This window comes from Phlebotomus papatasi, chromosome 2, assembly GCF_024763615.1.
Source record: "Phlebotomus papatasi isolate M1 chromosome 2, Ppap_2.1, whole genome shotgun sequence".
NCBI classification, from domain to species: Eukaryota; Metazoa; Arthropoda; class Insecta; order Diptera; family Psychodidae; genus Phlebotomus; species Phlebotomus papatasi.
The window spans coordinates 27,116,595-27,130,213 of NC_077223.1; the positions used below are offsets into that span (position 1 = coordinate 27,116,595).

Below are 13,619 nucleotides of genomic sequence, written 5' to 3' on the forward strand. Positions count from 1 at the left end.
AATAAAAACACAAGAAAAAGTGCGAATAGCCCCTTTTTCTTACCTTTTTTATACATTATTCTTATCACAAATGCCCGTGAAATGAAATTCTATTTTTGGAATCCAGTGCCAATAACAAAAAAATATCTGTGGCCCCGATGTTGCATCCCTGGTGATGAGGATGATGAAGAGTCACTGACACCAATTTTAATTTAACAATGAATTATTCCAAAATTTAACTCTGTGAAACAGGGGTGGTGAAGCGTTCTATAGTGGTATAGGGGAAGCGCGCTACCTTCGCACACTACAAGCTTCGGATAATTCATCTCTATGTTCCTTATGGATTTCGCCCATAGATTTTTTCAGAAAATTTGAGGCATTGGACTATCTATTGAAATATAATATTATAATGGGCCACATTCATTTATAACACATTGAAAAAAATGATTTGTGCGAAACATAAATCGTGCGAAAGTAGCGCGCTTCCCCCTACTCGATCAGCATTCCATATTGTACTCTGTGATGTATTATCTGATCTGTAAATACTGTTGCAAATTATATTCAGTCTTTTGGCAACTTTCTCAGCGATGAGTAGTTATTACTGCCCACACCGAGTTGTTCGATATTATGGCGATCATGCCAGGAGTCGAACCTGGAATCTTCTGATTCTAATGCAATAGATGAGGTGCAGTATAATGTTTTAGGTCGGGCAGCTCTAACAACAGTTCGTATTGGTTCATTTAGACCAGCTGTAAACGCAATTAAGCCCAATTCATCATTTCTTGATCAAATAGGGGAAACTGGGGCACCATCAAACACGGGGTAGCACCAAACACTGCGATTTTTTAATCAGCTATTCGACTTCTTAGGACAAGACCTATAGGAATTTATACACTGAGAGAAATTCGAAAAAGTTAAAATAGCATTCCGGAAATGTTTATTTTACCCTACAGTATTGATCCGAAATCAGTGTAAATATTATGCTTTTTAGGTGTATTAGGGGTTAAAGTTACCCTTTATCATGTTAATTTTAACCTTTAAAATGGTGTAAAATTAACATTAAAAAATGTTGATATATTTTTACACCTAAAAAGTGTTAAAATTATGAGGAAAAAAAGTTAATCGCACCCCCGTTTTTTTCTCAGTGTTAGGCACTAGGGATGCTTGTTTACTGAAGAAATGGTTGCGATAGTCCAAGTAGTTAAGAAATAAAAATTAGTATTTGGTGTTACCCCGCGTTTGGTGGTGTCCAAGTTTCCCCTAACTGATGAATTATTCATACCGCAATTACAAATTTGAACATCGTTAAGCTCGGCTGCTAAAGCTTCCATCTCTTCACTATACTTTGCTAGCGAACGATTCCTCTGCTTCAATTTATTAATATTTGAACTTATTTTTTGAACTGTGTGCCCAAATTTAAAATTATTAAGGATCAAATCCCTAAATTGTGCTACGGTCTTTGGCTCGTCATTACTAACAAGCTTGTTTTTCGCCTTTTAGGCAATGCGAGTACGAAATACAAATTTTAAGAATTTCTCTATTTTAGCATCGTCTCAAATCTTCATCTTCAGTCCCCGTCGAACTCAGGTACAACTTTCCATACTGAGACTACGCCAAAATCACTCAATAAAAAATATTATCCTTTTCGTTTAACTCTAACAGTGTTTTCTTTAATATGCAAAAAAAGTAGTTAAATAATTTTGTCTAGGGTAATAATTACTGGTCCACTGAACTCTCCCTTCTTCATTATCTCTTTCCATTTGGGCGCCAATTAGGGAATCGGCTTAAGGCATCATCACTGTTGAAGTCTGCTTATTCTAGACGTTATCTCAATTTCGCTTAATAATAGGTCGCAGGCTAAAAAACGTCACCATTTTACTCATTCTCATCTTCTGGACAGATCTTCGTGTATCATCTGTTGAAAAATTGACCACTTTTCTCATTACAGTTAATATTGTTTTCAATGATGCAAAATACTTATAATATATTTTACTAGAACAACCAAAACAATTAAATAAAAAAATCGGTAATTTTTGAAAATTTTACACATGAACCGATAACACCGCCTACAGGCGGTCTTCCTTTTTTTCTTCTTAAACTCGTCATACTTTTAGTTTTTTCACATTTATCAATCGAAATGTACAAACTAGAATAGCATATATTTCAGATAATAACATTCTTACTGCAGTAGTTAGATTACTTTAAAACATTTTTTTTGCACTTGAAAACGAAAAATGTTGCGAACGACATTATGTTTTTTTTCTTTGATCTGTCACACAAAACTGAAGATGGTAGATGGCAAGCAAACGAAAGGTCAAAATGAGTTCAGCTTCAGAACTATTACAGTAGAGTCTCGCTATAGTCCATATTTGGTTCCAGATTTGACACTTGGGTAGTCCATGTAATAGTAATTGTAATTGTAATAGTCCATGTAATTTTTTAAAATTATCAACGACTTTTAGTATTGAAATTGCTCTAATACTATTAAAATTTTTCAAATATCAACGACATTTTGATTAAATAAGAAAGCTTTTTACCTCTACGACCTCTACCTTTTGGGTGAGATACTTATCAAATTTTGGTTGAGAGCACACTAACTGAAAAACTGGCGAAAAACTGAGTGTGATCAGGTGGAATTACGTATTTTTAATGGATTTTAGAAGGTTTTTATTATAATTGTTAATTTTCATCTTCCCCCTGAAAATTAGAAATTTAAGTTTAAATTTCGTTTTTAAATTAAAGCTTTCTTTTATACTGGTATAGACGTATAAAACGTAATTTTGAAAAAAAAAACTCTGAAATCAGGAGAGTTAGGGTAAGGCCTTGACAGACTTGAGGGTTACCCGAAAGACGATTTAACGTAATTTTATTCGAAATAATGATTAAACCGCATTTATGACATTTTCCACTAAACCGTCTCTCGGTTTAAGTCGTAAGTGTGTCTAGGGCATTACATTTGTATTAAATTTTAACAAAAGATAAAACTTAGTGATTTTTATTGCTTCAACGGTTTCTATCAAATAAATCGATTGAGATTCAAATAAAAACCTTTTTCCAAAAGAAAATCAATAACAGAAATCACGTATGGAAAAGACAAACTTACAAAAGGAGAAATGTGTAAGGAAACAATTTCAAATGGAATTTCAGATTCACTTTGCAATGCAAATTTACCTTAAAAAGAAACCCTCATGCATTTTATGCTCAATGCATGAGTTATTTGCCCCTCGAAGCGAGCAATTCATACAAATGAGTTTTACATAAATCATCGAAGTTTTTATTCTCCCTTGGTAGGGACATACTTTTAATATTGTTTTAAGATTCCCTACGCATCTTCATATTTGTCGTTCTCAAAAGAAACCCAATGAAATCACAATTGTTCTAAAAGACAAGTGAATTTTCACAAGGTTCGTTTATCTTCTTGTATGGGTGCTCTTGCCTATAAATACTTCACTTCAAGCATAACTTTTTCGATGAGCATCTCCTCTTTTTTTGGATAGAACTTTCCCCTTTTGCTTTATCACTTCAGTGACTTATAACACAAAACAAGCTCCCTGGAGTAACTCGTGAGAAGAGCTACATGGAATACATTAGTTCAAAACATTGAAGACATTTTTTGTCCTGAAATATATATCATTTAAGTATGTTGCATTTAAAAGTTTTTAAAAAAAACATGCTATCATTTTCTAATAAATTTATAATCTTGTAAATAAAATTAATTTTACTTGGTTATGAATTTTCAAAGGATATTATTAGTTTTCTCGATTTTTCAAAGCTTGAGACAACTTTATTCGGCCAAATAAATAATGCGTAAGCGGAAGTGTGGCACTTTTGCATTGGGGCAGCTTTAAAAATGGACTTCTTTCTCTTATTTTTAAATAAAACACTGAGAGAAATCCGAAAAAGTTAAAATAACATTCCGGAAATGTTTATTTTACCCTGTAATATTATGCTTTTTAGGTGTTGTAGGGGTTAGTGTTACCCTTTCTCGTGTTAATTTTACCCTTAAAAAGGTGTAAAATTAACATTAAAAAATGGTGATATATTTTTACACCTAAAAAGTATTAAAGTTATGAGGAAAAAAAGTTAATGGTACCCCCGTTTTTTTCTCAGTGAACCGAGCCTTTCCGTGATATAATTTAGTGTTACAAATCCATTTTGGAGGTAAATTATATTATGATAAGCCTTGATTCCTTTCAAAAATAGGAGGAAAAACTCCATTTTCAAAGGTTTCCCAGTTCAATGGTGCAGAGTTTGAAATTGCAATTGCGAACTAGTGCACAAAAACTGACGGAAATATCGATGGACTTGATAAAATACTCCCAATTCTCAATTTGTTCCTCTGTTCTTTGTGCTACTTTTGGACTGCATTACAGATCCAAGAAAATTTTACCAAACCGAGAGTATAGAATAGATAGCTACACTATTTCTGGTTGCGTCTGCCGTCGTCTTACCATTAACAGCCTCATCAGCAAAAAGGGCAGAAACCCTTGATCATAGTCCATACACTGAGAAAAATCCGAAAAAAGTTAAAATAACATTCCGTAAATGTTAATTTTACCCTGCATTATTGATCCGAAATCAGTGTAAATATTACCCTTTTTAGGTGTATTAGGGGTTAAATTAACCCTTTTTTATGCTAATTTTACCCTTAAAAAGGTGTAAAATTGACATTAAAAAATGTTGATATATTTTTACACTTAAAAAGCGTTAAAGTTACGAGGAAAAAAAGTTAATCGCATCCTCTATTCTTTCTCAGTGTATATGTCATACTCATACAACTAAGCAGCTTGCTGATCATAAAATTAATGCTATTTAATTTTTACGAATTATTAAGCCTGAGATAAAAATTTTGTACCGGAAAGGAAATAGCAAGACAGACACCGAAGTAACAGATTTGGATTAGAGGGACAACGGGATCTTGAAGAGCACGTATTGTTGCCACTTGAGTATAGTCTAAAATCAAGGCAAAAAAGAGAACAAAGATGTTATAAACTAATTTATAAAAAAAATAAAGAATAGATAATACGGAATTTGGAAAAGCAAGAGAATAATGCCACAAAAAGAAATTAAGGGGTTATGTGGGTCGAGCAGACTAAAAAACAAGCATATTTTCTAAATATCTTCTTCGACAAAATAAAAAAAATATCTAATTCGAGCTCTCAAGCATACTTTAATTATATGTTCTGAAATTTTCATTTCAAAACTTTAAAAATTCAGCCATTGGGACCTGAGTTTTTGAGACGATTTTTCGAAAAAATGTTCTCGACGCGTTTAGTCTTCTTCTTCAGATTGTATTTTATAATAGCCCAATATGTTTCAACTGGACGGAGATTTGGAGTGTTTGGGGGATTCATCTCCTTTGGGTACATAACGAACGTCGTTCTCCTCGTACCATTCTTTGGTTGTTTTTGAGTAATGGCACGACGCCAAATCTGGTAAGAAGATCGGGGGTATGTCATGGCATTTGTACAGAGGCAACAGGGGTTTTTGGAGGCACTCCGTGATGTAAATTGACGAGTTCATGTTGCCCTGCATGAAGAACTCCTTGCTCTGACGTCTACATGAGCAGATCGCCATCCAAACCATGTATTTTTTTTTGGAAACTTTTCACAATTTTTGTACCTGTACTTTTTCTTACATCCTGTGCGAGACTTTGCAGTGTAATATTAGTGTCCTGGTAATTGTTTGCAGTTTCCTTTTACGTATGTTTCATCATCCATCAAGATGCACCCACTAAAGCCAGACATCATCTTATCGTGCAGTCTTCTAGCTCGTGTTTTAGCTGACTGACTTTGTGCATCCGTGTGATTAGGGGCTATGCTTATGCTTACGCCTTAAAAGTCTTCAGTTCAATCCTCTGTTTGATTTTGTATACAAGACTGGGAGAACATTTAAGTTTTTTAGCCATATCCCTCACAGATGTCGAGGGATTGTTCTTGTAGCGCATGATCACCTTTTTTCCCAAATCTCAATCTACAATACCCAGATTTTTTCCACATTCAGGTTTCTGGGCAATGGTTTTACTGTCGAGGAATCACCCTCTGGACGGTCTGATGTGATGTATTTTTTATGAGTTTTCCAAGGTCCGCGTAATTGATACCAGGATTTTTTAGATACGTGTACACGATCAGTTCTTTTCTCTTTTCCATTATTATTTCGTATATCAGTGAAAAGTGAACAGAATTTGATAAAAGTTTCATCAAAAGAAAGGTAAAAACACGTGTTACAATGTTTACTTACAACGAAAATGCGAAGCTAGTGACATCTGTCATAAAAATATCAAATCATTTGGAACAATTTTATCGTGGACACGCTTTATGAACGTTTGATGTCAAAAACTAAATATTTTCTGTTATCTGACAAGTCAAACTCGTACTTGAACTGTAGAATTTTCTTTCCATTTTGATCGCAACTTATTGTACAAGACAAAACGTGGTATAAAATCACAACGAACAGACTGGGCTTTTCTACATGGTCATTGTTTTTTACGCTTTCATTGCTTTTTTGAACGTGCGAAACATAATCAAAAAATTGCGATAAAAATTGGTTTTGGGCTGTAATTTTTTTTGAATACTTTTACCACGTGTAAAAATGCAATGAAGGCGTAAAAAAGCAATAACCATGTAGAAAAGCCCAGTCTGTTCACTGTGAATATGTCAAAAAGAATATTTTTCTATATAAAATCCTGCCAAAAATTCAAATTTCACTTTAAAAATAAATGTTCTACTCAAATACGACTATTACTCAACAGGTAGGGGGAGGTGGGGCTACATTGAGCTGTGGGGCTAGATTGTTATACGACTTTTTCGCCTATTTCTAAATCAAGCTGGTTCTTACAATTATTTTATTTAGATCCACAATTATTTTATCTGTCCAAATTGCATCATGTTAAAACCCAGTTTCCATTAGAAATATGCGAAAAAACGTATATCAATGTAGCCCCACCTCCCTCTATATTGAAAAAGAATAGAGAATATATGATGTTTTCATGTCTTTTTGATCCACCTAACCCCTTAAATGTCATATGACCGTATGGAGCTTTTCTAAACCACTTTGATGGACAAATGGGACAAATGTTTCATATACAAAAAATAAATGAATGAAATGTGAATCTCTCATAAATTTTAATTGAAAATTGTGTAATACGTTTCTGTCATTCATTTGCACATCAGAGTTAGGTAGTCTCTTTGAACCAGGTTCCATCCTCAATCATCCACATGAAAAAGTTTTCCTATAAATGTATTCTGTGATCTCGTTGAGAGAATTAATAATAAAAAAAAGAGGAGAATACTGTGTACTTTGTTGACAAAAGAACAAGGGACAAACATAATTCAATTAAAAATTCACTGCATTAAAATGATGCTGGTAGGTTGTCTTTTGTGTAGCATTATTTAGCCTTTACTGTGTCATTTACAGCACAACTCGGTGGGTGGAATGTAAACAATCAACAGGAACAAAATTGTCGTGGTGAAATGTGGGAGAGACAATTGGAATAGTATGGGTTTTGGGGGGATCCATGAGGTTGAAGTTCAATTGAATTTGTAGCTGGGAAAATATTGCACAGATGCAAAGGGGTTAGGGAGAATTGTGGATGATTTGAAAAACGTTTGTAAATTTATTCAGTATATCTCCCATCGATGTAACTATATAAATTGTATAAATCAATTCTTCTCTATTGGAGATTTTAACTTACAATTCAGAACTATTGGGGCGGTTTCGACAAATTGATTGTGGGATAATGCCTTTTGCAATACAACCTCCTTTAGATATCCCATAAAATCATCCTTCCTCCCCCCCAGCATTCAAGAGTGAATGGAAATCATTTGAGGACACCTCCGAGACAAAGGTTTGAATTTGTGCAAAATTTTGCTTGGGTTATAATGAAATTAGCCAGCATGAGGGAATAATTAGAAAACCACACAAAGTACAATTTTCTCCCCATTTCCGCTTTTTGGGGCCCTTCACCACAAAAGCCTCTCACAGAAAGCCACCCATTCTTATCAGATAAATTTAATGTAAAAATATGAAGAGAGGAAAAGATGCCAAATAGGATCTTGCTTTTGGAATTTTTTAGCAAAATAGAAGAAAAAAAAACATATTAGAATGCTACCAAGGCGGAAAATTGATTTGAAATCACTGAAATATGATTTCAACACATCTCTCTCTCTCCTTGGGCATGTTATTTTTTTGTGGCGGGAAATTGAGAAATTGTATTGCTGCAAATTGATTCCGTGACAGATTTACAATTCAATCAAAATTGAATATTAATGAACTTTACCGAGGAATTATCTCCTATTTTTCCCTTCATGCACGAATACTAAATTTTTTAGAGTAAAATTATTTTAAACTTTTTACTATGAGACAGTATTTACTATCTTGGAAATTGTCAGAGAAAAGAATATTATTTTGTTCTCCATAATGAATGTATGATACACATACAATAACTATTCAAAAGAATAAGGGATTTAAAATAAAAAGAAAGGCTACAAGGGCTAGTATCCATGAAAAGTCTAGGCAAATGACTGTTTCAACTGTCGACATTTCCTGTCAAGACAGAATAACATGCAGACAGCTTTGAGATTTATTATTCCACACAAAAGACAAAGACTATGTTGTTCAAATCAAAATAAAATTAGAATTACACTTCATTTGAATATTTTAGTCACTTAATAAAAAAAAACTTTGTGGTATATTTTAAAATATTTTAATTATAAGTTCATCGCTTTTGACCCATCATTAGAGAAATTTCAATATTCGAAAATGAACATCACAATAAATCTAAAAATGTTGTATAAAATGGTGTGGCTTAAAATTAAGGGAAAATATAAATAAATACAATACTAAAAAATAAAATAAAAATAAAAAAAGAATACTTTGTTTAGGTATTAAAATTTGTGCATATTAATATTTTAATTGTCGCACAGGGATTGATTAAATATTCGAACCGTTCGAGCTAATATTGTTCCAGATATATTTGAAACTGAAAATATACACTCGAGTCAATTTTATCGACCTGTAAAGAATCTCAGCTACCATAAGCTTATCTGGGCTTATCACTCGTTTTATGTGGCATTGTCACAGAGGTGAGTTCGAAACTTGACAATGGCAATCGAGCTTTTTTTATCATATCAGATGAGTTCGAAAATGTAGATTTTAGCTGATTTTTTAGAATCTCCATCTTTTGTGGTCCTAGGTGAAACGTGACCTTGTCAGTTCGGTCCTAAATTTTGGATTTACCCGTTTTGACACTCATAGATCACGAAAATCCGAAAAGCACTTCTGGCGAGAGAACGAAAATAAATATCGACAAGCTGTTTCCGACTTGGTATCCGACAGAGTTGAAATGGTGATGGTCAGCTAGACGTAGGTGATGTCAGATCCACCCCCCCATCACTTCCACTATTTTGGAATACCCTTAAATTGTGATTTTTCACTATTATTATTAATCGTATCGGAATACTTTGTTACAATGTAATCATGTTATATTGCTGTTGCATTCCGTGGTGGAAGAATCCGCTAAGTTCATGTGTAGACCGCCCAGGAGCGCCTTTCCCGTAGTGTGGATGCTTCTTCCATGCTCCCAGAGTTTTTGTAGGCAGAGGCGGTGTATTATAGTACGTTTTATCACAGTGAAAATGTATTTTTCTGACATTCAGTTGTTTGCACCGGGCGGGACTCGAACTCACAACTGTGAGAGTCGAGCCAGAGATCTCATCCGCCTAAGACCAATTGTCTTGCCTATCCCACCACTGAGATCCCCATTTTTCACTAACTCAGCCCCTGGCATCGATCAATCTCAAATTTTAGTATGTTATAGTTGGACCTAAGAGTTTTCGATCAAAAAATATTTAAGCCCCCCTCGACCCCCTGACTAAAACCAAAGCCAAAAGGGGTCAAAAAATCAATTTTCGAATGGCCATATCTCCAGTTCTAATTATCAGAATTCGAAAAAATTTGGTGTTTTGGAAAACCCGTGTGGAGTACTTTGACACGCTAATTTCATCCTATTTAATGGAAGGTCTAATTAACCAAAAAATCGATTTTCGAAATTTGGATTTCGAATATTTCGAAAACTAGAATATGCTTTTTCTTTAAATTTAAATATGTTTTAGCTGAGGTCGAGACCTTTCCAACGATGGGTTATACACCTCCCTCGATGTTCCCTGACCTGAGCTAGAATCAAAAATGTCTTGAATGAACTATATTTTCTGTGTTTATGAAGCGATTTCGATGAAATTTTAGTATATTTTGTTTCTGAGATTGAGATCTTTCTAAGGATGGATTCCATCCATCTTTATACCAACCCACTCCCGACCCTCCAAAATCATGTTTTTCGTGAATTCTGGAAAACGTGTCGTCTGCGATTATTTTCATTTTTGGATATGTTTTAGGAACTACCCAGACGGAATTTTTCATCTTATACGAAAATACCGTTTAATTATTCATATTATTGGTTTTTCAAGATCAAGGGTTATAAAATGTTCTAGAGAGCGTACTTATAATCCGAATGGTATCATGTTTGGGCTCGTTGGAAAGGTCTTGGAATTCCTGACAAGTATAAATCGGTTATAATCAGAAAATCAATTGTATTAATCCTAAGCTATTTTGGGAAACCTTTCGAGTGATAAATAGGATATGCATCAGTAAATGTTGTAAAAGTACTTCTGAGGTATAGCATCTTATGTAACGAATTCAAAAATTTCTCAAAACCTAGGACGCTTTGTTTGAGAATCAGTTTAGATCAATATTAAAGAGAAATATAAAAAAATAAATAAATTTCACAATATAGTGTATTATTTATTCATTTTCTTCCTTTTTCTGTAAGTGAATATTTCTTTACCGAAGCATCATGTGACCACTGAATTTGTACCAGTTAATAAACCTTAGTGGAAAAAGTAAGATATTATCAGAATAAAATATTCATAATAAAGGATAAGAATCTTTTAAATTAAATTTCAAAGAAAGTGTCCTATTTTCAGTTTTTGAAGTAACATCATTCATACAACCTTTAATAAGGAACCTTTCTTTAGAACATTTTTATGATATTTTTTTTCTACATAAAATTCTTATAATAAATTCTTCATTTATAACAATTTGTGCAGCATATGAATTCTGAGAAGTTCAGCTTCGTATATGGGAGAATTAAAAAAAAAAAAACAAGGAATAATTTTTAATTTCCCTTGGCGTGTGTCAGAAGATAGAAAAGAATCTCAGTTAGAGCGCTGATAAAAAAGTTTTCTCTTTTATCCACAATCCTGGGAGAGTAAATGAGCGTGAAATTTCACAAAAGACAAAAAAAAATGCTGCAAAGCTCCAGGCGAGGCATGAACTTTTGCGAAAAAGCTCCCAATTTGCATTAGTTAGCATTTTGTGTGACAGGTGTGGGGGTGTGTATGTGTATTGGTAAAGTATATAATTAATCCTCATTTTCCCATTTCTCTTTACTATTTCAGATGAATCGGGAAAATACAGAAAATGTGGTCACAATGGATTGGGAAAATGGTTATGTAGAATGCTCAGCGAAAGACAATGAGAATGTCACGGAGGTAAACACAAATCTCTCCAGCATGGGGAATTGGTTTTTGGGGTTTAGAAAATACTCCATTGAGAAAATTAAAAGTAAAATTTTACCTGATTTTCTTTTCATTGCAAAAGATCTTCAAGGAGCTGCTGGTACAGGCCAAAATCACGTACAATCTCAGTCCGGCTCTCCGTCGAAGACGTCGACAGTCACTGCCTCCAAATCAGAGTGGGGCATCTTCTTCCGGTGGTCCTCCAGGAACTCCCCAGAGTCTCCCCCCATCCACATCCCATGTGCCGTCACCGGCTCAATTGCAGCATCTCCAGCAGATTCAGCAACGGTCCTTAGGTGGCAAGAGAAATTCCTGCATCTTATCTTAATCCATTTCTGCAAAAAGCATCAGCACAACCCACACGAGAATTCCTTTTGAACAAAATCCTAAAGAAAAATTGACGAAGATATGGAAAAGTCTGGTGAGCAGTAGATGTCGATGCGGGAAATTTTGTTGAACAAATTAATATATTGATTTCCGCCTTCACACTCTGATGTGCCGTTTCTTTTGAATTCATATAATTAAATTTGTTAATTTAAAATTTTTGGGTACAATAGACTGATCAGTCGCAGTGCCCGGGCCTGTTCCTAGGACCACCTCAACATGAATAATATTATAATAATAATAATAATTTAAAATTTAAACATTTAGGTTGATAACGAGAAATTGAACTTGCATTTCCAATACTGTCCCAAATAATGTACTATTCAATTAATTGGAAATTTTCTCATCTGGAAAATTCCAGATTTTTTTCACAATATCAGCACGATTTCCAGAAATTACGATTATAAAATTTAATTCAGAGGTTTTCAATTGAAACATTTAAATTTAACGGACAAGTTTTTTTTTAATATTAAGAGACATGAAATTTCCCAAATCAACGCAATTTTGCAATGTTGATATTTTTTCAATTGGATTAAATCATTTAAAAAAAATGAAAGAACACAAAAAATAGGAACATTGAAATACTTTTGAGTCTTTATAGGGGGAGGTGGGGCTATATTGAGCTGTGGGGCTAGATTGTTATACGGCCTTTTCGCCTATTTCTAAATGAAGCTGGTCCTTACAATTATTTTATTTAGATCCACAATTATTTTGTCTATCCAAATTACTTCATGTTAAAACCCAGTTCCCATTAGAAATATGCGAAAAAATCGTATAACAATGTAGCCCCACAGCTCAAAGTAGCCCCACCTCCCCCTACGTGTTCAACACTTAATTAAATATTTAGTAGTCCCATGAAATATTATAGTTTTATCGTATTATGTTTCGACACAGGTATTATAAGTCTTCAAAGCGATAAAAGTATTGATATTGGAAGTACATCAAAGCGATTGGATTAAAATATTGATTGAACTCATACGCAAAAATGTTATATGTTATTAAATATCCAATTAAAATTTGATAATTTAAAGACAAAATTTAATAAGCAGTCAAATTGCTAGAAATTTTTACTATTCGGATATTACATCTGTGTTATTATTATTTAGGGTAAGTGTGCCAATTTTCGGCATAGTTGTATATAAGCACCGAAGTCCTAAGTTTGAAATGCAATAATTTTAATTCATATTGATATTTTTTGTTACTTCCTTTTTGGGAGGGTTGTGGGGAATCTTGAAAACTAGTTTATCATCTTTGTTTTCCTTAAATCACTTCCTAAAATATTGAAAAATTAATAATAATATGGACATTGCTTTGGGTAGTATTCCGGCCACTTTGAGTGAAATTCCGACCACCTTTTTTCTGGCCACCTTTTGTGACGCAACGGATAGAAAACTTCAAAACGTCAAACGGAACGAGTTTAATATTTAGTTTAATACGTTTATATGATCCACAAGCCCTGAGATCTTCCGTGTAATTTGTCCTGAAGACCTGAAGAGTAACATCTCAAATTTACGCGCAGATTCCCGTAGAAATTTGCCCTTCCTGAACTCTTCCAAGGCCTTTTCCACATAATCATTTTCATAGAAGCGATGGTTTTTTTCTCTGGCCATTGTAGAACTCAGAAATTGAAAAAAAAACACAAAATGAATAAGAAATTTAGGAAAACAAAAGATGTTGCCGGAA

General features: G+C 33.7%; 1 protein-coding gene across 1 annotated transcript in view; it reads left to right on the forward strand.

Annotated features, from left to right (window-relative positions):
* The window catches only part of LOC129803297 (ras-related protein Rap-1b), a 36,990-nt gene extending 24,900 nt beyond the window's left edge, over positions 1-12,090 (forward strand). The window contains exons 4-5 of the mRNA XM_055849747.1: positions 11,433-11,525; positions 11,635-12,090. Coding sequence (XP_055705722.1) covers positions 11,433-11,525; positions 11,635-11,880 — 339 coding nt within the window. The 3' untranslated portion in view covers positions 11,881-12,090. The remainder of the gene's footprint in view (positions 1-11,432; positions 11,526-11,634) is intronic.
* Positions 12,091-13,619: the final 1,529 nt, after the last annotated feature.